At 40.4% G+C, this 27,782-nt stretch overlaps 1 protein-coding gene across 3 annotated transcripts in view; it reads right to left on the minus strand.

Moving 5' to 3' along the window:
* The window catches only part of LOC136880507 (RNA-binding protein Ro60), a 193,697-nt gene that overhangs the window by 157,514 nt on the left and 8,401 nt on the right, over positions 1–27,782 (minus strand). For all 3 annotated transcript variants that reach the window (XM_067153306.2, XM_067153308.2, XM_067153307.2), the window contains exons 2-3: positions 22,208–22,430; positions 16,007–16,193 (exon numbers count right to left, since the gene is read on the minus strand). In XM_067153306.2, the coding sequence (XP_067009407.2) occupies positions 16,007–16,193; positions 22,208–22,381 (361 nt within the window). In that variant the 5' untranslated portion in view covers positions 22,382–22,430. The remainder of the gene's footprint in view (positions 1–16,006; positions 16,194–22,207; positions 22,431–27,782) is intronic.

Here is a 27,782-nt window from a genome sequence, read left to right on the forward strand (position 1 = left end):
GACTCGTACTATCTCGTGATGTTCCTCATAGAGTGGTTACTAATCATAGGCAAGCCAGAACCATGGTGTTGCCCACCCATGGTGTCGCTCATATAGTGGTACTAATCACAGGTACTGTAAAAGCCGGAAGCGCACTCTGTCGCTACTAATCACAAACCTATTGTGTACCTAACAAAGTGGTACTATGCGCAAGTGAAAGTGACCCATGGTGTTCCCTGCGTGATGGTACTAATTACAATTAGTATCATGGTTCTAATTCGATCATCACTTGATCGCCCCTTTTGACAGGCAGGGGACACCGTGGGTGTATTCTTCGCCTGCGTCCATCAACCAACAGGGGGTAAGACGAAATGTAAAAACAATTTAAAAGTCAGAAACTCGCCCACTGATCAGAAATCAAAATGTGGTGATGAAGAATGAATGGATGAATATGAATTTAAAATTTAAAATAATCAGAGGAACCAACTAGCAAAACGGTTCTTACGTTCCTAGCGGTAAGTACCATTATGAAGGGCCGTTGACCTGCATTTTGGACCCCTTTAGACAACAAGCATCATCAATTCAGGATTGTGCATTGGAAGCAGGCCCTTGGACAGTATATACTTTTGTTTTAAGATAGTTTCTGGAAATGTGGGGCATTGCAGGTCAAATCCCCTTCAAACGTAGGGCTATTCACCGCTACACATGGAAGTTGGGACACCAGATCAATAACAGATTATGAAAATGAAAATCTACAACCTGTTTTCCAGTCATTGACCGGGTCCCAATAACAGATTATATCATAACCAATTCTGAATTCAGAAAAATCAGTTAGGAGTGCGTGGGTATTTAGGGGATTTTTTGATGATACAGACCACTATCTGATCTGTAGTGAACTCGTATATCGAAGACTAGAATAGAGAAAGTAAAATCTGCCTGCAGACAAATAAGGGTTAAAAAAAAAAAATCTCCAGGATGACAGTAAGCAGGTTCAGGATGCAGAAAGAGAATGGGTGGCATACAGGGATGCTGTAGCAGAAACAGCAACTGAGAAGTCTTTGTAAAGGTGGTAAAAAGTGATCCTCTTGGTGGAATAGAGAAGTGAGAGCAGCTCGTAAACATAAAAAGGTGTATCAGAAAAGGCTCCAGAGAAGGACTGATGCAGAGAGGGAATTGTATGAGATACTTCAAACAATTTCAATCACTACTGATCTGCATTTAGAATTAAGTAATTTTATGGATATATATTTACCAGATATTGTAATAGGAGTTTAATCATGGCTGAGAAATGATATAATGGATGCAGAAATTTTCTCATGGAACTGGAGTGTGTATCGTAGAGACAGGATAGGAATGGTGGGAGAGGGAGTATTCATTCTGGTGAAAGAAGAATTTGTAAGCTACAAAAAAGTTAAAGATGATAAACATGAAATTCTAGGTATAAGGCTCATTTCTAAACATAAAAGGCAACTTGATGTCTTTGGAGTGTACAGACCGGGAAAGGGTAGCACTGACACGGATTCAGATTTATTTGATAAGATATTTTTTTTTCTTTTGCTATTTGCTTTACGTCGCACCGACACAGGTATGTCTTATGGCGACGAGGGGGTAGGGAAGGCCTAGGAATTGGAAGGAAGCGGCCGTGGCCTTAATTAAGGTACAACCCCGGCATTTGCCTGGTGTGAAAATGGGAAACCACGGAAAACCATCTTCAGGGCTGCCGGCAGTGGGGCTCGAACCCACTATCTCCCGATTACTGGATACTGGCCGCACTTAAGCGACTGCAGCTATCAAGCTCTGTGATAAGATAATCAACTATGTGGGAAACAACATGGAAAGGAATGTGACTGTAGCGGGAGATCTGAATTTACCAAATGTCAACTGGGAAGGAAATGCAAACGACAGGAAGCATGACCAATAAATGGCAAATAAGCTAACATGGGAAGGACAGCTGATTCAGAAAGTGACGGAACCACAACTAGAGGGAAAAATATCGTGGACGTGGTGCTGATAAAATCACATGAACTTCATAGAGTAACCGAAGTAATAGATGGAATTAGAGATCACAAAGCAGTTTTTATTGTAGTTTAAAAAAACAATTGTGACAGAAAGGAAGGTTTTAAAAGTAGGACTATTAGGCAGTACCATAAGGCTGATAAAGCATTCATGAGGCAGTTTTTAAAAAGTAATTATGATCGATGGAAAACTGTAAATAAGAATGTAAACGAACTCTGGGATGGGTTTAAAGAAATTGTTGAGGACTGTGAAAACAGGGTTGTAACTTTAAAGGTGGTAAGGAATGGTAAAGACCCACCTTATTATAATGGAGAAATAGACTAAGGAGGTGCAGACTGGAAAGAAATAGAGTTAGAAATGGCTGTGGAAGTAAGGAGAAATTGAAGGAACTTACTAGGAAATTGAATCTAGCAAAGAAGGCAAGCATAATTGGCAGTCATACGAATTTTAGTGTTAAATGGAAGGGTATGTATAGGTATTTTAAGGCAGAAACAGGTTCCAAGGAGGACATTTCAAGAGGGTAATTAATGAACAAGGAGAGTGTGTATGTGAGGATCTTCAAAAGGCAGAAGTATTCACTCAGCAATATGTAAAGATTGATGGTCACAAGGATAATGTCCAGATAGAGGAGTTGACTAATGCTAAAGAAATATTAAAATTTACAATAAAATACAAAATTTGAAATCTAGAAAAGCGGTTGGAATTGATAAGATTTCTGGGGATATACTAAAGACAATGGGATGGGATATAGTACCATATCTGAAGTACATATCTGATCATTGTTTGGTTGAAGGAACTATACCAAATGAATGGAGAGTTGCTACATAAGCCCTTGTGTATAAAGGAAAGAGTGATAGACATAAAGCTGAAAATTACAGGCCAGTAAGTTTGACATGCATTGTATGTAAGCTTTGGGAAGGCATTCTTTCTGATTATATTAGACATACAGTGAAACTCGGTTAAGAAGTTCCTGCATAAGAAGTTTTCCCGCCTAAGAAGTGTGATATTCTTGGTCCCTTGATCAGTTGCATTAAGACATATGTATATTTTTCCCGTTTAAAGTGTTCTGTTGTAAATATATTTCCCGCTTAAACAGTTCAGATTTTAGAGCCCCTTGAGATAGAAAACGTCCGCTCAAAGCAGCCCGTGGTTAGAACCCTCCAGTCTCCGCGCAAGTTGCACCCTGTGTTAGACCGTGCGCGCGCTCGCGGTGTGTGTCTGGTGTCACGGAAAATGTGCGGGCCTGCCACGGCCATATGACGTCACGCTATGACAACACGGACAGCAGATGATCACTCTCGACTTGTGGAATCGAATCGAACCCATCAGTCAAAATTTCCACTCCACCGTTCCATCTAGCGGAATAAAATCGAACGGGATTCTACGTAAGAAACAAAGTACGCAATGAATGATTTGATAAAACTTTAATGCAGTAATTTGCGGGCCGCGACAGGGTGAAGTCATTAATCGAGGTGGCCTAAACATTAATTAAAAACCGTAAAGTGCATTTGCCCACAACATTACTGTTAACCTACCACAAAACTGAATATTCTAACCTGTCTGATTTTTCATTCCCTTGCTTATTTCCTTCCAGGCATTCTGTTTTACGTTGTTGCAATAATACTTGTGGGCCTTGCCGTAGAGGAAATTACGTTTTTGAACTAAACTGATAAGATTTTCCGTGTCTATTACTAGTGAGGTGAATAAAAACAACTTCGCGACTCTATGCAGGAAACAGCCGATTTGCCAGCAGCCAGCTGATACACATGCCGCCAAACAGCCGACCGAAAGATCCCGATCGTTTACGAAGTTGAACGAATGTTGATAGCCAACTGGGTGTTGAGGGAGGCACACATAGGCATTGCAATACCACGTGTTGGCATAAAATTGAAAGTTATTTTTAATTTTACCTTTATACGAGCTAAACATTGTATTATCGTGTCACTCGTAATTATTACATCGCATTATTAGAACGTAGCACAAGGATGAGGAGACATCAAATAAAATTCTCGCGGGGAAAGAAACTGTTTAAGTTTAGATGTGCTAGCGTTGCTACTGCACCTTTATCTCTCCCACGTAATACCCCGGATACATTTCCATGCACTAATTTCTACCAACTTCGAACCTGTGTTTCTCTTCTTCATTACCTATAGCATGAAGAGGACTGAAGCGGGAAAATAAACTCAATACTGGCTTGGCCATGCGGTACTTGTGAAACAGCCAGAAACTACGCCCGTTGCCGTGACAACCAGTAGGAATGCAGGGGCGATTTAGGCCTAGGTTCTAAGAATCTCTTAAGAGTAAGTTGCTAGATTTCCCATTTGCTGCCGTTATCCTTGAAGCAGGTGTCAGGGGTGTGAGGAAGATAGAAAGCACATGCTAACAAACTAGTACACGTCTTGTCTTTGCTTCTTGTAAGCCTAAGCTACGGATTGCCAAGCATAGTGTAGCGTCGTAATTAGTATGAATAGGAGTAGGTGAAGTTACTTGTACTTGTAATATCAACGTACAAGCTTTTTTTAAAAAGTGAAAATGAGCGCAACTCAGAGGAAAGAGATCAAGCGAAAGGCACTAATAATAAAAGACAAAGTGGAGATTATAAGGAAAGTGGCGTCATCTACACTTTCTCGTGTTGCTTTGGCAAAGGAGCTGGGGATGCCGCCGTCTACTTTGAACGATATTATAGCGAAGAAAGAAGAGATCTCTGCTTCTGCAGGGAATACTTCAGCAAATTGTAAGGAAGTTAAATCTGAAAAGTACGATGAAATAGAACAAGTTCTGCTAATATGGTTTAAACAGCAGCGAAGTTTAAACATACCTTTCAGTGGGACTATTGTGCAGGAGAAAGCCTCATGCAAATTAAGGGTACCTTTTACCGCGTCGAGCGGGTGGCTGGAACGCTTTAAAAATCGAGCCGGCATCGTTTACAAAGCCGGCCCCGTGGTGTAGGGGTAGCGTGCCTGCCTCTTACACGGAGGCCCCGGGTTCGATTCCCGGCCAGGACTGGGATTTTAACCTGGACCTGGTTCGAGGTCCACTCAGCCTACGTGATTAGAATTGAGAAACTATCTGACGGTGAGATATCGGCCCCGGTCTAGAAAGCCAAGAATAACGGCCGAGAGGATTCGTTGTGCTGACCACACGGCACCTCGTAATCTGCAGGCCTTCGGGCTGAGCAGCGGTCGCTTGGTAGGCCAAGGCCCTTCAAGGGCTGTAGTGCCATGGGGTTTTTGGTTTTCGCTTACAAAACAATTTGTTGCGAAGCAGAGAGTGTAAGTTAGATAGATAGATAGATAAATGTCTTTATTGGCGTAGTTAAGGCCATTAGGCCTTCTCTTACACTAAGTTCGCAGGGAAGGGAAGTGTGGAAGGACATGGTTCTGCCTGCTAAAATAATCAAACCTTGCAACATTTTTATATAACTTAATATGTTCCCTTCTCTTATCAAATATATTTATAATATGGTATGTTCAATTATTTTACTTTATCTCTAAAAATATTGTCATGATAATCAAATTTTTATATTGTGGCTTTCTGTAAGCAGCTCTTATATATCGGCCTATTTCGGTATTGTTCACAAACGAGGAATCTGTTGGCTGTGTGTTTCATATGTATTTCAAAGTACAGAATAAGTTTTTGGGCATTACCCCTTTTAAGAAGTTTCCTGCTTAAGAAGTTTTTTTTTTGCAGTCCCTTGAAAAACTTCTTAACAGAGTTTCACTGTATTTGCGAAATTAATAACTGGTTCAATAGAAGGCAGTTCAGTTTTAGGAAAGGTATTCCACTGAAGCTCAACTTGTAGGATTCCAGTAAGATATAGCAGATATCTTGGATTCAGGAGGTCAAAAGAACTGTATTGCGATTGACCTGTCTAAAGCATTTGGTAAGGTGGATCATGGGAGACTACTGGCAAAAATGAGTGCAACTGGACTAGACAAAAGGGAGACTGAATGGGTTGCTGTATTTCTAGAAAACCAATCTCAGAGAATTAGAAGAGGCAAAGCTTTATCTGACCCTGTAATTAAGAAGGGAATTCCTCAAGGCAGTATTATTCGACATTCATGTTTTCATATATATATGTAAATGATATGAGTAAAGGCGTGGAATCAGAGGTAAGGCTGTTTGCGGATGATGTTATTCTGTAGAGAGTAATAAATAATTTACAAGATTGTGAGTAACTGCAAAATGACCTCGATAATGTTATGAGATGGACAGTAGGCAATGGTATGATGATAAACGGGGTTAAAAGTTAGGTTGTGAGTTTCACAAATAGGAAAAGTCCTCTCAGTTTTAATCACTGCATTGATGGGCTGAAAGTTCCTTTTGGGGATCATTGTAAGTATCTGGGTTTTAATATAAGGAAAGATCTTCATTCGGGTAATCACATAAATGGGATTGTAAATGAAGGATACAGATCTCTGCACATGGTTATGAGGGTGTTTAGGGTTTGTAGTAAGGATGTAAAGGAGAGGGCATACAAGTCTCTGGTAAGACCCCAACTAGAGTATGGTTCCAGTGTATGGGACCTTCACCAGGATTACTTGATTCAAGAACTGGAAAGAATCCAAAGAAAAGCAGCTCAATTTGTTCTGGGAAGAAATGGGAGAAAGAAGACGAGCTTCTCGACTAAGTGGTATGTTTAGATGTTGATTCCCGTAGTGAACCTGAAATATTTGTCCCGAATGAGTAAATTTATAATACCAATATAAATGGTCCGTTATTGGACATTATACATTTTCCAGCTAACTCATTCCTGGTTGCCAGCGTTTCGCCCCATGTGCTAAGTTGGGCTCTACGGTATGCACTAGCCATGCGTCTTGGTGGGTGTGCTAAGTACCAACTGATCAGCCCAACTTAGCACACAGGGGTGAAACACTGACAACCCGGAATGAGTTAGCTGGAAAATTTATAATGTCCAATATTAGACTATTTATATTGGTATTATAAGGGGTATGTTCCGAGCTGTCAGCGGAGAAATGGCGTGGAATGACATTAGTAGACGAATAAGTTTGAGTAGCGTCTTTAAATGTAGGAAAGATCACAATATGAAGGTAATGTTGGAATTCAAGAGGACAAATTGGGGCAAATATTCATTTATAGGAAGGGGAGTTAGGGATTGGAATAACTTGCCAAGGGAGATGTTCAGTAAATTTCCAAGATCATTGAAATCATTTAAGAAAAGGCTAGGAAAACAACAGATAAATCTGCCACCTGGGCAACTGCCATAAATTCAGGTCAGTATTAATTGATTGATATTTTCAGTGTTAATGATAATATATATATATATATATATATATATATATATATTATTATATAATTATAATTGTTGTTTGGGGATTAAACATAAGAATAGTGTCATCAAAACTGACATGACCCATCTGAGAACACTATAATAATCGCAATGTAATAATAAATGATATATTCATAAATCATGACCGAAGAGTTGGGACCACCATTTGTGTTGGCCATGCTGAAAGCCATTTTTGATATTCTAACTCCATGGGGAGTAATATTTTTTGGAAACGGAGAATTCACTTCTCCTTTAGCAGGTTAGCAATCCCTATTTGCTAACACGGCGGGACCATGCGCTTGGTCTGCCACTGCTAAGCAGAGTCCCGGAGGGGTGTGCCAATCCAGCTGATGAGCCCAAATGGCACGTCTGGGCGAAACTCTGCAAAATGCACACGGCCTAACCACCCAAAAGCTGGTTCAATTCCTGTGAATAAAATTTACCTAATTTTGGAAATACTTTGTTGAAAAAATAAGGTTTTCAATCACAGAAATAACATTTTGCCCGACTTCTTTACTGTTAAACCTGAAAGAAAACATTTACTCTAAATAATTTAACATCAGTATTATTTATTTTATTTTTTAAATATTTTTTTTTGTGTGTGCTGCAATTAACTCACAAGGCAGGACACAATGTTATTTACTGCACTCATCTCTTTCATTGATGTCAGGTTCTTCATGGTCCAATATTGTACATGGTGAACAACTTTGAGTGTGCGAGAATTTTTAGATGCACAGTCATTATTTCCAACATACTGGGAATCACTTTTGCCAACAATATCACTGTCTAAATCACCTGGATATTGAAGCATATCATAATAATTCAGGCTTGAACTTAGCACAGCCATTGAAAGAAAAGGTGACAAACACATTCAGGAAAAGAGTAATGAAATTATGTACAATTATGACTCAGGAAATACAGCGAACACACAAAATACCAACAAAACAAAATAAACTTTAAACTGATAACAAGATCAAATTAAGGTATTTGTAAGCCACACAGAAAAAGATCCATACCATAACAGCTTCAAACTGCCACAACATAAAACACCTATGCACAATCGAATATTAAAAAAATTTTTTTGTAGGACTGGCAAATCTATCCGATGAGGAAAAGTAATGCTTTTAGTTGCCATCATGGTCACCCAATGCCATCTAGCAGCTACACAAATGACTAAAATACTTCAATACAACAAAGTTGATGCATACAGATCAGCCAATGAATACAAGAGGATTAAAACAATAATCATCTCAATATGTTTGTCTCACTTGAAGCAACAATTTTTAAAAATTGGGTATTCTTTTTCAATGATCCCACAGTTTGATCGTATCTGTCTCTCGCCATAATATTTCTCGGAGTGCAGCTATTTCAACTTTGTATCTTTGGAGCTTATGTTCTAATATCCTACTAGCACCTACTTGGTGGAGGCTTCTGGTATTCTAAGTTGCAATTCCCAAATTATATCCATGAACTTGCCAGGGTTGCTTATCCTTAAAGACAGTTCAGCTCTTTCTTCTTCTTCTTGGATTCTCAACAAGGATTTATTTTGAAGGGAAGACATATCGGCTCTTCACCCAAACCCCAACCTGACAGGACTAGGTTATCCCATTTAGGGCCGGTTCTACCACCTACTGGTAAAGTAGCGCGTAATTTGCCCTCCGCGTAAAAGGATGTTTCCGTTCGACCACCCCCAGGTAGCGCTATCGGCAGCATAAATCGTAGTTACCGGGGGCGTAATTTATCGGCCACTTCGAGGGCCCGATAAGACTTTACCTGCCGGGCAAGTTTTGAGAGTTGAACATTATTAGCTGTATTTCTGGTGACATACAACTTAAATTAGCTTAGTATACTGAAAAAAGCATGATGCTGTAACAGTGGCCGACATTGTATTGCAGGATCTTGAACATTAATGCTTCCCTTGTGTTGCAACGGTCACACCAGTCTCTCGCATCAGTAGCTTAGGGAACACATTATATAAGTCAAGCTTTCGTAAAGAAACTTTAAAAGAATATAAAATCAAAATCTATTTGTAAATCATTTCAAATGGGCTTTAGTTTTCTACTTTTTCAGTTTTCAGACACGAGGTATAACTTAATATATAGTATGTACCGTACCCTAACTATTCGAGTGTTCTTGTAGCGTAATACGAGGTATGCAGGTTCCAGTCTTTATTATGACGAATCTTTTTTTATTTCCATTATTAGCGTTGTGTTAATCTGTATGCCTCTGTTCATACGTTCTTTTGTTAATAATATATTTCATTGAAATATTTAATCGCAATATTATGTCTACTAGGAAATTGCTTTATATGCATGCTACTTATAGAAAGTGATGTTATGATTAATAGCACATAGGACTGTCGCCCAGGTAGCAGATTCCCTATTAGTTGTTTACATAGTCTTCTTGTAGATTATTTCGAAGAAATTGGAAACTATTCCATTCCCGAATTCCTCTTCCTATGAATGGATATTTATCCCGATTAGTTCTTTACATTTACAGTACCTTCCAACTTTATCTTCATAAAGTTAAACATTAGAATGAAATACTTTATCAATAAATGAAAGCAGGTTGAACTAAACGAGGTCACAGAACTATTTGCAAATAGAGCATCGTGGAGATAATCAATTCACAGAAGCCTGCAGATAGAATGCTCAAAGGCAATAAGTCCGTAAAGAAGATGTGTGTGTACATAGGCCTACGTATATGGAAGCGTGTGAAAGAGAGTTAAGAACAACGGCAGGGATCGAAAATACATTTTAAAATGTAAATTAGAAATACGATGAAAACCTGCATACCTTCTATTATGGAGCGAGCGACTTGACCAATCTACTACGAGAATACATTTCAAAACGCTGCCTTACATGACAGGTTATAACGGGCGTACGAAAATATAATCTCAAGATTTTAATCCTGATTAGGTATTGATATTGAAGATCATAGATTAAAATCACGAAAGCTTGACATAAATCGTTGTCCATACCTCTTAAAACTCCCCTTATTAGGCTTTTTGGTGATAATAAGCAAACGCAAGCACAGGGAAATAAGACAATCGAAATGAGTTTCATGCATCTGACGATAGATAGCACCACACTCGAAAGCGAGAAGTCGCTGAAAATCAGTCTAGCCAACTTCGTATATCGGTGTCTAGCTCCTGGTAGCTACCTAGCGCTTGCGCAGAGGTGGTTGGACGCAAGCCAAAGTACCAGCCGATTTACACCTCCAGGTAGTTTACCTCCCGGGCAGCTGCCAGCCACTTTACCAGCAGATGGCTTAGGTGGCAGAACACTCAGGATCATCTGACCACATAAGTCCCACCATCACGATGAGGTAAGGATACCTTTGATGGGGCATTCATAAACTAACGACTCTTAACTGTCACTTGATTCACTTGACATTATACACAATGCTCAAATATTTATTCACCAGTGAACAGTTCTACTCAAGGTAAGGCAAAGTTCTACAAAATTCCACTGTGTAATACACCATGATTTAAATGTCTCAAGCATTTCCGTGGATAGGATTCAAAAGAACGCTTGGATAGACGTTAATTTAATGTAACTTTAAGGCTTTTCAGTCCGTCGAAAACACTAATTATAACACATAACACTAACATACCTGTAAAAAAGAATACACAGTATTAAACAAAGAATGACATTTCATTCTACAAGAACATCCTCATATTCTATCAGATTACTTTAAATCATGTGAATATATGTACAATACTATTTACGTTGCATAGACTTATCAATGATTGAGAGTTGGAATTATTATGAACAAGTATTAACATATAATTCAACACTCACAGTCTTAAACTTATAGAAATGTTTCTGTATTTATCTAAGCTGCTAAAGTGTAGTTCATTGCCTTCAATCCCTGCTTCTGGACTGTGGTCATGATGGGAGTGAGTGAAAGTTGCTGTGGGCGTTGAACTCTGTTCCGTGGGGAGGGGGAAGTAAGGGAGTGTTGTGAATCCTTCCTTCTGTCCATTGGAGAGGGTTAAGCTGCTTTTTCATGTTATAATGTACTTTATGTATTAGGGAGTAAATTCAAATTAATGATTTTGATTAATTAAAGTATGGAATTGAATTAGACGGCATCTTTTAAGACATTATTTTCAGTGATGAATAATAACAGACCATCCGTCATATTGTCACCGAATGTCCTAGGAGGTCATACTCCAGTCAGCTGAAGGAGTTTGTGTGCGCTTCTGACAGGGTTGTACAATGGTTGGACAGCTTGGATTTAAGTTTATGAACTGTTTTAGAGATTGGTTGATTGTTTAAGGTGTTATATTGTTTGTTATATTTTTGAATATTTGTATGTAGAGTTATGTACTAGCCATAAGCTAAATAATAATAAATAAATAACCTAATAAACAGCCTTGAGTGGCAAAAGGCATTCCGTAAATTCAGAGAATTTACTACAGATAAGAATATCCTAACCCACATTACAGACATTTAAATTAGAGATTTCCTCCTGTGGGATTCATTAAGCACTAATGCAAAGAGTGTGTAAATGTTGTCCAGATGTTAATTAAGTAGGGCGAAAAGGGGGAATTTTATACGTGTACAATTTTAGTTGGCTTGGTTAGCTCTTTAGCTTTGTAAATTTTGATTGTTTCTTTAATATTCCCAGATTTGCCTTTTTTTGTAAACTGCTCTTGTGGAGGGGAGGGAAAGTAGGGGAGTTGAGGAAAGAATATCCTAACCTACATTCCAACATTTAAATCGCCCGAATGCAAGTTGACAGCTACGTGAGCCAAACTCACAGCCACTTGCTCCGTGGCAGCATGACAATACTACTCTCTGCCGACAGCGAGTATGGACTGACAACCATAATGAGTACTCAGGTAGCTGTTGGGCAAGGTCAAACCGCGTCAGTGCCTTGTCTGCCTGCTCTGTGCGACGTTGCCTGTGTTGTGTCTGTGATCGTTTAAAATGTTTAAACAAATTGAGAACCCCGCCAGTTGTGAGGTGAGGGCCGTGATTAAATTTCTTAATGCACGAAACGTTCGACCTTGTGATACTCATCGCCAATTAATGGTTGTGCATGGAGACAATGTGATGGACGAGTCGTCTGTTCGGCGCTGGTGTCGCAACTTCAACCTGGGGAGGGGGAATACACATGATGAGGAGCGTTCAGGGAAACCATCTGTCATTACAGACCAACTGCTGAGGGCAGTAGACGAATGCGTGAGGAACGATCAGCGCGTCACAATTGATGAACTCTGAACATTTTCCTAATGTGTCTCGAACTTGGGACGAAACATGGGTTTGTTATGCATCACCTGAGAGTAAACGACAGTCGTGGAGTGGCATCATGCTCATTCACCAACCAAACCAAAAAAATTCATGACAGTTCTGTCCACCAGGAAACTAATGGCAACCGTTTTCTGGGATCGCCAAGGTGTACTTCTCATTGATTTTATGGCCCGTGGAGACAATTAATGCTAATGCGTATTGTGAAACATTAAAGAAATTACAGAGGGGAAGACAAAATCGACGGCGAGGTCTATTGTCTACAGGCGTCATTCTCCTTTATGACAATGCCAGGCCTCATGCAGCTGCGATAACACAACAACTTTTGCAGCAATTCAAGTGGGAAACCTTCGACCATCCCCCGTATAGCCCGGACTTGGCCCCTTCGGATTTTCATCTCTTTATGAAGCTTAAAGACTTTCTGGCGGGTAAAAGAATGGACAGCGATGAAGAACTTAAATGAGCCGTGACTACGTATCTCAATAAGCTGGCGACGGAGGACTATGATGCTGGAATACAAAAACTCGTCCCACGTTATGACAAATGCCTAAATTTGCTTGGAGATTATGTGGAGAAATAGTGTAAAGTATGCTCTTTCCAATAAAAATATGTATATTTGTTAATATTTACTCCTGTGTCTGGTTCCAGGTCCACTCAGCCTACGTGATTACCTTTAATTGTGGAGCTATCTAATGGTGAGATGGCGACCCCAATCTACAGAGCCAGGAATATCGGCCGAGAGGATTCGTCGCACTGACCATGCGCACCTCGTAATCTGGAGTCCTTCGGGCTGAGCAGCGGTCGCTTGGCAGGCAAAGTCCCACTGGGGCTGTAGTTTGGCTTGGTTTAGGAGTTTTGTAAGATTATAATTATACATATTTCATTTTTGTGATGTTTAGCCAAATTGTTGATGGTTTTCATTCATTCCCGGATTTTCCGTTTTCCCATATTGTACGTTTTATTTTCATGGTCCCTCGAAAAACGGAGAATCGAGGTTTCACTGTACCAGTAGGCCAGAGTTTTTGGCAGAAGTTCATAATTGATTGCATTACTGTAATGGCATTGCATTTCTGCAGCTCTTACATTTTTAACAACATGGGATTAACGTTCTCCCCTGTTAAGGGAAAAACTAAAATGTTCAAAACACATCATTCCATTGAGTCTATGGTTTCATCCACAATGACTCCCACATTGCAATCAAGACACTTTCTCCTTGATTCTTTGTATGGTTTCTTCGTAAACAGGCTCCATGTAGTTTTTTCTTCAAGTACTCTCATCGGGCATTGACATCTTTGTGTTGCTTTCAAGAAATCCCTTTAAAGATGGATGGTTCACCTTATTGCGTGGAATTCCTGCTTGTGTAAGAGCTGCACACAAATCAATGTTTAATTGTTTCAAATTTTGGCTTTTTCAGAACTCTGTTGAAATGCATTTCGTAACAGAGGTTGCTGCGATTTGTTTGCTTGAAGAGTCTTATTCATTTGATGCTTAGAGCTGGAAATGTGTTGCTTGATGCGTCTCGCTGGTGTTTTTCACCTAACAAAATTATTGAATCACAAATAGTACATCACATAACAGTTCCTTCCGTGTCTATGAAATCTTGTTTGAATCTCTGAGCCAGAGCACAAAATCGGGCACTGGACACCTTTAGCATGAGAAAATTTAGTAGTACACTCGTTTAGTAATGTAACAAAGTGCTAACACCAGCTCATTTGCTAACTCAATGCAACTATCACACAAATCACTCTTGCGCTCACTCGCTGTCCACACTCTCTTATAACACCGCAACAGTTACCAGAATGTTCTCATTCATGCTGGGACTGCAGTCTCGGCGATTCCTACTACCTACGAGCAGAACCCAGTCTCAATTCTCGGAACTACGCGAGTGCAGTTGCTGACATCTCTGCGTCAAAAGCCTCCGCCTTCATGTGAACAGATGACGTCTCTCACAGTGACAAACTCACATTCACGAACAGCAGGCTACTGATTCTGGTGTGATAGAATCACTTATTGTCAGCTGCATGATTGCGGTCTACATTATAGCGGTAAAGCAAGAGAAAGAGGTTTTGTCGAACACACAATTATTTTCCATTGTTACAGGTGTGCTTTAAACTCCCACACAGTGTTTACTGAAAGAGGTAGGCTTACTATTCGCACGTACGCAGCAAGCTGAAGAGACGTTAATTGGAAGTTAAATATTTTATATTGATTAGAAATCTTACAGAATACATTGGAATTAAACTTAAAAGAAGAAAAGGGGGGAAAAGGGGATTGTGGACATGGTTGGTGGAAAAGGGGATAAAGGTCCCAAAAAGGAAAAAAGGTGCGTGAAAAATGCCTCTTCACAACTATAAACAAAATTCCACACTGTGATATTTCTGAACAGCTTTAATTTACCCTAACAAAAAAGGTGCGAACCTAAAGATCCTAACCCTGGTTATAACAAAAGTTTTAATTGTAAGTTTTTAATTGTAATGTAATGTGTAATTTTAATCAAGTCATCAATGCTTTTAGGGAATTAGTTTTGCTGAGGAAGATAATGGACTATTTTCTTAAAACATGTATAAGTAGATGAATGTAATAAAGTGTTTTGTTTAAGAGTGTATAGTATTGACAAGGCAGACTCCTACTCCTGATTTTCTCACAGCATGAGTCATCCTTCAGCACAACAATGAGAGACTGCACATAGCAGTAGCAACTGTGAACCACATTGCCATCTTCAGTTGAGTGTGCCTGGACCATGCCCCCTACAGTCCTGTGCTGGTGCTCAATGATTTCCATTTCTTCCCTATGTCAAAGATGATACTAAAAGGGTGATGTTTCACCATCAGAGACGTTTTTAAGCATCCTGTACCGAGGACACAGGCTTTTACCAACAGAGGTTCTTCAAGCTCATGAAGTGGCAGGACAAATAAATCAATGCCAGTGGGATTAAGTAGAAAAGTAGATGACTAATGCCCCTTTGAGTTCAGATCATTTTGTGCCCTGACAAAGTTTATTGCAAATGGCAGACTAGAGAATCTTATTTTCTGACTAGATTTGAAAAGAACATGAGCTATATTGAAGCCATACTGAGTTTACATAGATACTGTGACATATTCATAATATTTGAACTTGAATCAAATCAGATCAAATAATTTCTAATAATAATGTTATTTGTTTTACGTCCCACTAACTACTTTTTAAGGTCTTCGGAGACGCCGAGGTGCCGGAATTTAGTCCCGCAGGAGTTCTTTTACGTGCCAGTAAATCTACCGACACGAGGCTGTCGTATTTGAGCACCTTCAAATACCACCGGACTGAGCCAGGATCGAACCTGCGAAGTTGGGGCTAGAAGGCCAGCGCCGTAACCGTCTGAGCCACTCAGCCCGGCAAATAATTTCTGACAGTCATTCTGCCAATATTTTAGCAATGTCAGTGGATATAGAAAATATTAAAAAAAGCTATTACATTCACTACTTACCTGAATTAGGAGCTGAGAGTTCTTTGGCAAACTTAATGAAGAGAAACATATTTTGGGGAGATTTGCAGATAGTCTTAAAGGCATTGTATGCAGCCTCACGGAGGGGAAGGCTTGTTTTCTGGCGTGCACACCAAGCAAGTGCATACACCAAATACTGTGGGTGTGCCGAATATCCATCACTGAATGCCTGGAAACAGATATGTATTAATGTTATAACAGAAGCTTTCACAGTATGAAATTACACTTATTCTTTATGGGCTACACCATATGGAAGAAATTATACAAAATATACAAAAAAGCGTTGACGTTTCAATTGACCCATGTCAATCTTCATCAAGACAATTGACGAAAGAACTAGCACTTTGTCGTCAAGGCGTACTCTCTATGCTACAGACTATTGTTGATCTCTAAGCAAAGCAATTACCGGGAACCAAGGATGTAACCTGTATCTCTTTTGAAATAATTAAGAGGTTTTCTTGTTGCTATCGCTTCTCTTACAATCCTAGAACCATTGTGTTTCCCTCGAGCCAGTACTTCAGTTCCTTTGAACACGACATCGTGGCCAGGTGACAAGTAATTATCTGCTAATGCTGAGCTGACTTATCTGGTTGGTTACATCAAATGCATCTGTCATGTTCCTTGATGCATGTGGATACCAATCTTGACATCTGTCCAATATAAACTTCACCACACGTGCATGGTATCTTGTAGACACCAGGATGTTGTAATATGGGTAGGCCTATCCAATCTTTAGCTGGACCAAGAAGTTGCTGACCGGGCGAGTTGGCTGTTGGTTAGGGGCATGTAGCTGTGAGCGTACAACAATATTACGAATTATGATAATTATTGCAAACTTCTGTACACATTAGCATCACACTTGAAAAACACGAGTAAACTTTAGGGATGTATGTTCGCACTGTTCACAATGTAAGTAACTTAATTTTAAGAACTCCTATGACTGGGCGAGTTGGCCGTGCGGTTAGGGGTGCGCGGCTGTGAGCTTGCACCTGGGAGATAGTGGGTTAGAATCCCACTGTCAGCAGCCCTGAAGATGGTTTTCCGTGGTTCCCCATTTTCACACAGGCAAATGCTGGGGCTGTACCTTAATTAAGGCCATGGCCACTTCCTTCCAACTCCTAGACCTTTCCTCTCCCATCGTCATCATAAGACCTATCTGTGTCGGTGCGCCGTAAAGCAAGTAGCAAGAACTCCTATGGCTAGGCAATCAGCATTTTCATTGGTATTACGTTCCCGCTACTCTTTGCCTCTGTGATTTTTAAGTTAATTTTCTCTCCAAAAAGTAATTATTCCAAAGAAGGCAAATTAATAGATGTGTTTAATTTTCATTGTAATGGCACTCTCTCCACTCTGCCTTTTTACATCCTCAGAAAGACTGCCTTAGTGGTTTTCCCAGCTGAAATAAAATAGGTAATTACAGTGTGCGATTAAAGGCAGTGTTATCATATGAAATACTTGATTATATGAAAAACCACACCTTTCCTCACTTTTAACGAACAGTAGTACAATGCTGATCTAACACTACAAAGTTCCATAGCTGGAATGTTCAGGCTGCAGACAGCTGTGAGCCGTGAACATTTTTATTTCTTTTGTAACTACGAAGATATTTTCATATTTCTATTGCCTTTCTTGCAATCCTGAACCATTGTGGTTCACTCGAGCCAGTAGTTTGGTATGTTTGAACTTGACATCATGGTCAGGTGACAAGGCGTGATCTGCTAACGCAGACTTATCACTGCATATATGCCTGCTACTTCCTGTGGGATGGCAAGTATTATGAGCAGTCGCACAGTGTAGCAATGGGTAGCATGTGATAGCTAACTTTTACATGGAGTGTTTTGAAAACTCTGCTCTGTCTTCAGAACTTGTTAAACTAAGTCTGGTGGAGGTATCATAACGTGGGGAATACCGATCATTTTTTTTATTTTTTAGTGTAACTTTTTCAGGAATTATAGTATTGAACTGCACAAATTAAAGTTTGTTTAATTGTAACTTGCTATTATTTTGGCAGTTAGTTTAATTTTTTCAGCTTTCCATAAAATAGATTTTAAAAATGTTTTATGATCGGTATTACCACATACCATGGGGTAACACTTGTTTCGCATTCTAAATGGTAAACGCCATCACTGGAGTTATACAGATCAAATTTTAAGTTTTTAAAAATATTACTGATGGCTTCAGATGTGAGGCAGCAGCAAAATTAATTAATTAATTATTTAGTTATTTATTTATTTAGTTAGTTATTTAAGGACATAGTGATAGTTAATACAGAAAACATAATGAATAACCGTAATAATAATTCAGTGGATTACAATCTTAATTTCGTTATATCTACAGGAACAACCTTACATAAATTAAACAAAAATAAGTTTTTAAATTGTGGATATAAATAATTGCCAATCACTATTGAGATGCTCTCTATTCAAGCTGAATTTCTTTTGTATTTGTGAAGGAAAACCTTCCGCGAGAGCAAGATAACATAGTCACTTTCCTCACTGTTTGCTCTTTTCCACTTCTGCAGTATCAGGGTTGTCTAGAAACACAGAAGTGATCGTACATTCTTTAATACTATTTTTCCTCATAAAACTGACTTCATACTCATAGGACGACTGGAGGCTGGTCAAACACAGCAGGTCGTAGCATGGGCCCTCGGTGTTCCACAAAGATTATGGCAACGATTGCAGCAGACAGGAAACGTGTCCAGGCGCTACAGTACGGGATGTCCACAGTGTACATCACAAGAAAACCGATATCTCACCATCAGTGCCCGCAGACGGCCATGGAGTACTGCAGGTAGCCTTGCTCGGGACCTTGCCACAGCCACTGGAACACTTGTCTCCAGACACACAGTCTACAGATGACTGAACAGACATGGTTTATTCGCCCGGAGACCTGCAAGGTGCATTCCACTGACCCCTGTTCACAGGAGAGCCCGTAAAGCCTGGTGTCAAGAACACAATACATGGTCATTGGAACAGTGGTCCCAGGTTATGTTCACAGACGAGTCCAGGTATAGTCCGAACAGTGATTCTCGCCGGGTTCTCATCTGGCGTGAACCCGGAACCAGATACCAACCCCCCTTGAAAGGGACCTGTATGGAGGTAGTGGTTTGATGGTGTGGGGTGGGATTATGATTGTTGCACGTACACCCCTGCATGTCTTTGACAGAGGAACTGTAATAGGTCAGGTGTATCGGGACGTCATTTTGCACCAGTATGTCCGCCTTTTCAGGGGTGCAGTGATGGATGATAACGCACGCCCCCCCCCCCCCACAGAGGAGTACCGTGAAACAGAAGATATCCGGCGAATGGAGTGGCCTGCCTGTTCTCCAGACCTAAACCCCATCGAGCACGTCTGGGATGCTCTCGGTCGATGTATCGCTGCACGTCTTCAAACCCCTAGGACACTTCAGGAGCTCCGACAGGCACTGGTGCAAGAATGGGAGGCTATACCCAGCAGCTGCTCGACCACCTGATCCAGAGTATGCCAACCCGTTGAACGGCCTGTGTAAGTGTGCATGGTGATCATATCTCATATTGATGTCGGGGTACATGCGCAGGAAACAGTGGCGTTTTGTAGCACGTGTTTTGGGACGGTTTTCTTAACTTATCACCAATACCGCGGACTTACAGATATGTTTCGTTTGTGTACACTATGTGCCTAAGCTATTAGCGCCAGTTTTGTGTAGTGCCACGTTGTGTGGCACCACAATATGCAATTATCCTTAATTTATGAGCATGAGTGTAGTTGACCTATATGTGCTCTTACATCAATTTTTGAATGCTAAGGTTATTTTCTAAATGAACTTAGAGAGAGTATGTTTAATAAACAGTATTTTAAGGAACCTGATGGTCTTATTCAAGAATGCAAGCACCACCAAGTTACGTTCCCTTCAGGGCCGTCCAGCATCTTCCTCACATCTTTATGTCTGTCTATTCATATTAGTCGCCCTTGTTTTGTGTATTTTGTTTCTCTCTCCTCTGGTTGTTTATTATTATTATTATTATTATTATTATTATTATTATTATTATTATTACGTATATGGTGTATATTGTGTATAATGTTACCTCGTGGCACATTTTGCTTTATGTTCATCATTATGCTAAACCACTTAAAGATGCTAAAACTACTCCTACTAACCATGTTTTATACGGTAATTCTTCAATTCCTGATGACAAGTGTACAGTATGTCAGATTGTGTTTCTTCCAGCCTTGCTGCTAACTGTTTTTCAAGTGTTTCTTCCAATTTTGATGTAAATTGTTTGTCACAGAGTATCTGTTCCAGTTCAGAAGAAACTTTCCTTCAGTCATGTGGTATTTCTGCTGTGCCACCATGTCAATTGCCTTATGTGTGTATTGAAGTAAATAATGAACTGGTTTGTGCTTTGTTAGATTTCAGCAGTAGTGTAACGTTAATGAGCGAGGAAAGGTTTCATACCATGAAGGCTGTGTGCAAATTCCCTCCTTTTGACTGTTTCATTATCATGTCGCACTGTTAATTCCAATGTCCTGAACATCCTGGGTTCTATCAAGGTGAAAATTCGAGGTCATGATTTTAATGGAAAGTAACTACACTGCTTAAAAAAAAACCCACCTGGAAAGATGTCGATTTTGATATAATGGCATATGCCACCTGGGGAATAGTAGATGTACTGATAAGGGTTTCAACGTCATCCGTCAGCAGATAGCGTATTGGCATAACTACCAGATCACCATCTGTGTCTACCTTTTAAAAGAGATTGCTCACGGCCATAAGGCTCAGTGTAGTGCAAAAGTGTAAAGCAAACAGGCACCATGTCGCAGAGACGCATTCAAACTTCCTACAGCCAACACAGCGAGTTTGAAAGGGGTCAAATTATGGCCTTCCAAGTAGTGGGATGGTCCTTTCAGAGAAATGTCACACAAGTTGGAAGTGTCTCATCACTTGTGCAACAATGCTGACAACAGGGGACACGTGAACATTCTCACACAATTAGACGAGGCTCTGGACGTTGACACAGCATAGACGCCACCCAAGACAGTCATATTATAAGGGTAGCAGTGGCAGCTTATCACATTCTGGATCGCGAGTACAGAGAAGATTAACACAATGGAACCATTTAAAAGACTTTATTCCCTTTTCAAGAATATCGCAGTGAAGAAAAAAATTTGCTAAATTTACACAGAGCTCTATGGTTACTTCCCAGAGTTGTAATGTTTGTAAACGCTGTAAAATCACTTCTAACATCTCCTATGCATGCTCTTTGCTGTGAAAATCTTTTTCTACTAAACTGACTATGTCCACAGTAGAGATTAGACTGTATTTTGCATTGACCTGTCAAAGTGGCATATAACAAAGGCTGAATCTTAAAATTAGAAGAAGTCAATAAAATAGCATTCAGAACAAAGCACAGAACATCTTGGTTGCCACCAGATGAACACCTGATATAAAAAATAAGGGGGTTGTAGGGGTTGTAGTAAGGATGTAAAGGAGAGGGCATATAAGTCTCTGGTAAGACCCCAACTTGAGTATGGTTCCAGTGTATGGGACCCTCACCAGGATTACTTGATTCAAGAACTGGAAAAAATCCAAAGAAAAGCAGCTCGATTTGTTCTGGGTGATTTCCGACAAAAGACTAGCGTTACAAAAATGTTGCAAAGTTTAGGCTGGGAAGATTTGGGAGAAAGGAGACGAGCTGCTCGATTAAATGGTATGTTCCGAGCTGTCAGAGGAGAGATGGCGTGGGAGGACATCAGTACACGAATAAGTTTGAGTGGTGTCTTCAAAAGTAGGAAAGATCACAATATGAAGATAAAGTTGGAATTCAAGAGAACAAATTGGGGCAAATATTTTTTTAAAGGAAGGGGAGTTAGGGATTGGAATAACTTACCAAGGAAAATGTTCAATAATTTTCCAATTTCTTTGCGATCATTTAAGAAAAGGCTAGGAAAACAACAGATAGGGAATCTGCCACCTGGGCGACTGCCCTAAATGCAGATCAGTAGCGACTGATTGTGACTGAAGGGAGCTTTAAATGTAGGGTTACCTCTTATGATAAATCAAGCAGGACATGATTCCTTGAAGGGCACTCCTATGAAGGAGAAGGTACATGAGGGAACATATCTTTCAACCTTTAATTTACAGGAAGTTCAAAAATATTATACCTATTAGTCTTAAATATGCTATGTACTGGAAATACATACTTTTACTATATGAATAACAGCATCTGTAGCTTTCTCATCTGCTATAAGTTCTTCAACTGAAGTAAGACAGTTCTGAGGAAAGGACTTCACCAGGTGATCTACAGGCTGATAGAATGGTGTCTCTCGTCCAAAGTGAAGAAATCTCTTTAGCTTTATTTCTGGAGCCGTTGTCATGGCTGGGTTGTCAACTGCCAACGTGACACCCTTGAAGTAAATGATTCAGCTGAAAGATAAATAACATATAATATTACGATGATATTATGATGCTTACTATTTCACAGCTACACTAGTTGGTAGCATTTTCACCATCCCAAAACTATTTTAATATATAGTGTAATTTATATATGAAAAGTTTATTTACAAAGCCATCAAGCTTTCAGTCTTTTGTGACTATAAAAACAACCGATAACCTAGGGATCCGTAGGTCTTTAACACAGAATTTGGATCATTAGAACATGACTTTTCTATAAGTATTGATAGAATTCAAGCCACACATGCTTTGTTGATAAACTAACACTAAGTGACAGAAGGATGGGAAAGAGCTAGGATTGGGAAGGTAGTGTAAATTAAATATTTAAAATCATGTTAATGAATCGTAATACCAAGCAGTATTTTTCCCCAGTGTGTATAGAGTGTGCCTGTTGGAATACCACACCTCTCCAAGATACCAGCTAGTTAGTACACCATTCCGACACCACTAGAAGCCATTCTGGTAAACACAATGCAGTGAAAATCCACTAGGAAAGAGATGTCACTCCACCTGAAGCCAAGGAGACATTGTAACATGTGCCATGTTACATCCCCTCGATTAATGAGAAAAAAGCCACAGTTAATTATAATTTATGTTTATATTTTACAGCAGGTGGTTATCTTCATAAATATTAAATTAATTGCATGTATGGATATGCACTTAATAGTAACTACAGCAATGATCAAACAGCAATTGTATAACTGAATTGTATTGGGTAATTCTGTCGTGTCATCTGTGAATCATTATTTCGTTTAATTTCCAGGTTGAACCATGTTGTAGTTGTCTGTACATCACGAAGAGTTTGCCGACGGTTCAACCCGGAAATTAAACTAAATAATTCTTCACACCGTGGAAGCTTCACCTCTAAGATCTGTGAATCATATTGTAATGTGACGGGCTGATAAACAATTGGTAGCATTTAATCTTATGATTAAGATTTATTCTAATAATAATGCTATTTGCTTTACGTCCCATTAACTACTTTTTTCGGTCTTCGGAGACGCCAAGGTGCCGGAATTTAGTCCCGCAGGAGTTCTTTTACGTGCCAGTAAATCTACTGGCATGAGGCTGATGTATTTGAGCACCTTCAAATACCACCGGACTGAGCCAGGATCGAACCTGCCAAGTTGGGGTCAGAAGGCCAGCGCCTCAATCGTCTGAGCCACTCAGACCGGCAAGATTTATTCTAACTACTAATTGCTGGTACACTTAAACACGAGCTCCACAGATTACACTCTCCCTACTCACGCTAACTCAGTCACACCGATTGTTCACTCCATCACTTACAAGTTGACACAATCACATTATAGTTACACGAAGATTTTCAGTGACAGGATGGGAAAGGGCTAGGACTGGGAAGGCAGCGTCTGTGGCTGTAATTAAAGCACAGCCACCCCAGCATTTGACTAGTGTGAGAATGGGAAACTGAAAAGCCATCCTCAGGGCTGCCGACAGTGGGATTTAAACCCACCATCTCCCGAATGCAAGGATCACAGCTTCGCGACCCTAACTGCACAGCCAACTAGCTCACTCCAACAGTGTTTGTAGACTCCGCGCTGACATGACAATGACTTGAGGCACTCCTGTTTTTACTGAAGACAGTCTCAGTTCTGAGACAGAACAAAACTGAACACAACAAAAACACACTTCACAACCGAAACAGTCCACCATCTTGACTCCACAATGGACCCACTCAGCTGAACCCACAGCAATAACTCACACACACACACTCATACTGCATGGAACTCTTGGCAATACAAACACAGCACTCAGTACGCCACGCCAGTACATACACAGTACTCAGATATTGAGCTTCAAACACACTTAACAGAACAGACTGGGCTAATCACTGGTCACATGTCTGGTTTATATAGGCGTTTAGCAGTTCATAAACAGTCCAGAAGTCGAATATGCCCAGAACACACTTGACTCCTAATACTCTTGAGGTTTTGAATAGTGGCCAGAGGCTTCCAGGGAGATAACAGACGTCAGAGAAGGGCTGGTCTTGCACTTCTCGCTTCATACTAACTGGATGGCTGCATGGACAAACAGGACAGTGATGTCAACTGCTTACGCAGAGCCAAGCTAGCTCGCCCCTCCCTAGTCTCTGGCACAGTCTAGCAAATAAAATATCATCACAATATATATTTTGAAATGGGGGAAAATGTCCTGGAGAAGCATATGGGAAAGCACTACAGCCACCCATAGCGAGCTACAAGACCAAGTGCAGGGAGTCCATCTGGGGTCTACAGTCTCGCTTGCAGGGAGTATGAACCAAGACAGCTAACAGAGTGACATATAACCAGGACTCAAGATGCAGTGAAGGTCTTGCGAGGACTTTATTTGCTAGTTGTTTTACGTCGCACCGACACAGATAGGTCTTATGGCGATGATGGGACAGGAAAGGCCTAGGAATAAGAAAGCAACCTTGGTCTTAAGGTACAGCCCCAGCATTTGCCTGGTGTGAAAATGAGAAACCACGGAAAACCATCTTCAGGGCTGCCGACAGTGGGGTTCGAACCCACTTTCTCCCGGATGCGAGTTCACAGCTGCGCGCTCCTAACCGTACAGCCAACTCGCCCGGCCTTGCGAGGACTGACTAGAGATCATTCATTACTTTGACTCCAACAAGTCAGACTTTGGTCAGAATGAGCTGTTCATAGCGAGTTAAGTGTTATGATGGCGAGCGGTGAGACTTGCTTGCTTTGTTATCATAGAAGAAAACTTTTATCCTGTGCTTACCAGGCAGGAAAGTTTCAAGATGGCATGGCCGCAGCTGTATGGGAGCTTGGTGCCTAGGACAAGTATCTGTGGAGGCACTTACATCTGAGAGGCACATCTGGACCTCATGGTGGGACATCAAGGAGCGATATATGGATAGCAGGAAGGCATGATGCCTGTTGATTTGGTTTACACTGTGGCAGCCAGCAGAAAGGTTCAGAAAAGGACAAATATGAGGGATGAAGGTGGGAAGACAGAGGGGGATCACAAAGACTGTAAATAATGAATGAGGAACTACGAGTTATCTTTGGTCCTTTATTAAATGAATGCCATGAGGGAATCCTGTCAAGGTTTGACACTGTTAAGAATGACAAAAGTGGAGGGTGAGAATTACAGTGTCACTGAAATCAATGTAAATACATAGTGTACGTACATATAAAACTCGACCTGAAGTCATGGAGACATTTCCTCTAGTGCACTGTCGATGCATTGTGCTTATTAGAATGGCTTACAGTGGTGTCACAATTGTGTACTAGCTAGCCAGTGTTTTGGAGAGATGTGATATTCCAACTGACGAGCCTAATGCTATGTTGGGGTGAAACACTGGTTATTTTTACAATTAAGAAACTGGTAAAATTTAATTTCAGTTTCCCAACAGAAACTTAAATTTGATACTCATGACATTATTGATTGATTGTTGTTTAAAGGGGCCTAACAGCCAGGTCATCGACCCGATGACATCATTGAATTCAGCACTCTTCTCTGCAAAGATATTCTGCTTAATGTGTGGTTATGTGGACTAGAAAGGATCCTTAACAGCTACATTCTGGATGGGGAGGGAGGGGCAGTGGAAGAAAAGAAAAAAATAAAGTTATGCAAGGTGAAAAAATTTAAGGTGGAAAATAATGAAAAGAAATAAAACTGCCCAAAATGAACATTTTAATGAAGTGAAATCAAACTGTACATGCTATGGATCAAATGAGCCAGAGCTTTTGTTTAAAGGAGCAAAGTAAAGAGATTTTCAGACCCTCTTAATACTAATCACAGTGGACAAGGGAAGAGGACCCTTTAAATGTGAGGTTATCAGCTACAGAAAAAGAATTTTTTTTTTGCTACTTGCTTTACGTCGCACCGACACAGATATGTCTTATGGCGACGATGGGATAGGAAAGGCCTAGGAATGGGAAGGAAGTGGCCGTGGCCTTCATTAAGGTACAGCCCCAGCATTTGCCTGGTGTGAAAATGGGAAACCACAGAAAACCATCTTCAGGGCTGCCGACAGTAGGGCTCGAACCCACTACCTCCCGATTACTGGATACTGGCCACACTTAAGCGACTGCAGCTATCGAGCTCGGTGCAGAAAGAGAATAAGAAAACACTTCCTAGCTCTTGTAAACCTAAATCCATCAGGGTTGAGAGATGGTAATTATAGTTTCAATGGAAATTTTAAAATAAAAAATCATCCATTCTTAACTCTTATTGAAGACAGAGGAAGAGATCCAAACCTTCTACAGGGTGGGCAAAATAAAACTGACCCAGAAAATATTTATAAGACTGATGCAGAATTGACCCTAGTTAATGAACAGAACGGCCCATCACAGAAAATGCTGGAAACTGTGATTTCAATGCAACAATCAGTCGCTGTCACATGTTTGTGTGTCTGCATCTCCAGCATGCATTGCACCCAGTAGGTCTGTGTCGTTATGCATGAGAGTGTGCGAGCGAGAGGAAGACATGTTTAGTGACCAGATGAATGCAACACAAAATGGTGCTCACGATAAAACAGCGCATGTACATTGCTGACTGTTATGCGAACGATTAGCGGAAAACCTGTACGGAACTGTTTACGCACGAGTTTAAGTCTGGAAGTGTTTTGGTAAAACCTCCAGCTAAGTCTGCAAAGGAAAACTTAGTGGCAAAATGCCACGTAACAGGCTCTGTAGCGAATAAAAACTGTAACTATCCAAAAAGAGTTGCTCGAGTGAAGAAAAGCCTGGAATGAAGTCCGTCGAAATCTTAACGCCGCTTATCTGTGCAAGTGTGAATTAAGAGATCATTGTGTTGAAACATTATCAAAAAGGACCTGCATCTGAACGCTTACAAATTTATTGTTGCGTATGCATTAAAGGATCCAGACGAACCTTCATGTATTGAACTCTGCCCATAGTTTCTTAGTGAAGTGGAGTCAGGACTTTTGGATCTTCAGTTTTTCATTTCTTCAGATGAGGCATAGTTCAGCCTGTCAGGGTATACGAACTCTCAGAACATGTGCCATTATGCATTGGAAAATTCCGATCAATACGTCGATAAGCCGTTGCATAATCTCAAGATTGGTGTGTGGCGCGCAATGTCTGGTATCCGCATTGTAACACGGTTCTTTCACCAAACTGTTAATGCTAATTGGTATGTCCAGATACTATTTAATCCATATGTAGAACAACTCACAGAAAACAAACAACTGTATGGATATTTTCAGCAAGACGGAGCAACAGCACACACTGCCTTGACAACCTTGTCACAAGTGCACGAGGAGTTTGGTGAGGAGAGGGCAATCAGCAGAGGCAGTGCAAACAATTGACCACCTCGATTGCCTGATCTCTCTCC

The sequence above is a fragment of the Anabrus simplex genome, chromosome 1 (assembly GCF_040414725.1).
Source record: "Anabrus simplex isolate iqAnaSimp1 chromosome 1, ASM4041472v1, whole genome shotgun sequence".
Lineage (NCBI taxonomy): Eukaryota > Metazoa > Arthropoda > Insecta > Orthoptera > Tettigoniidae > Anabrus > Anabrus simplex.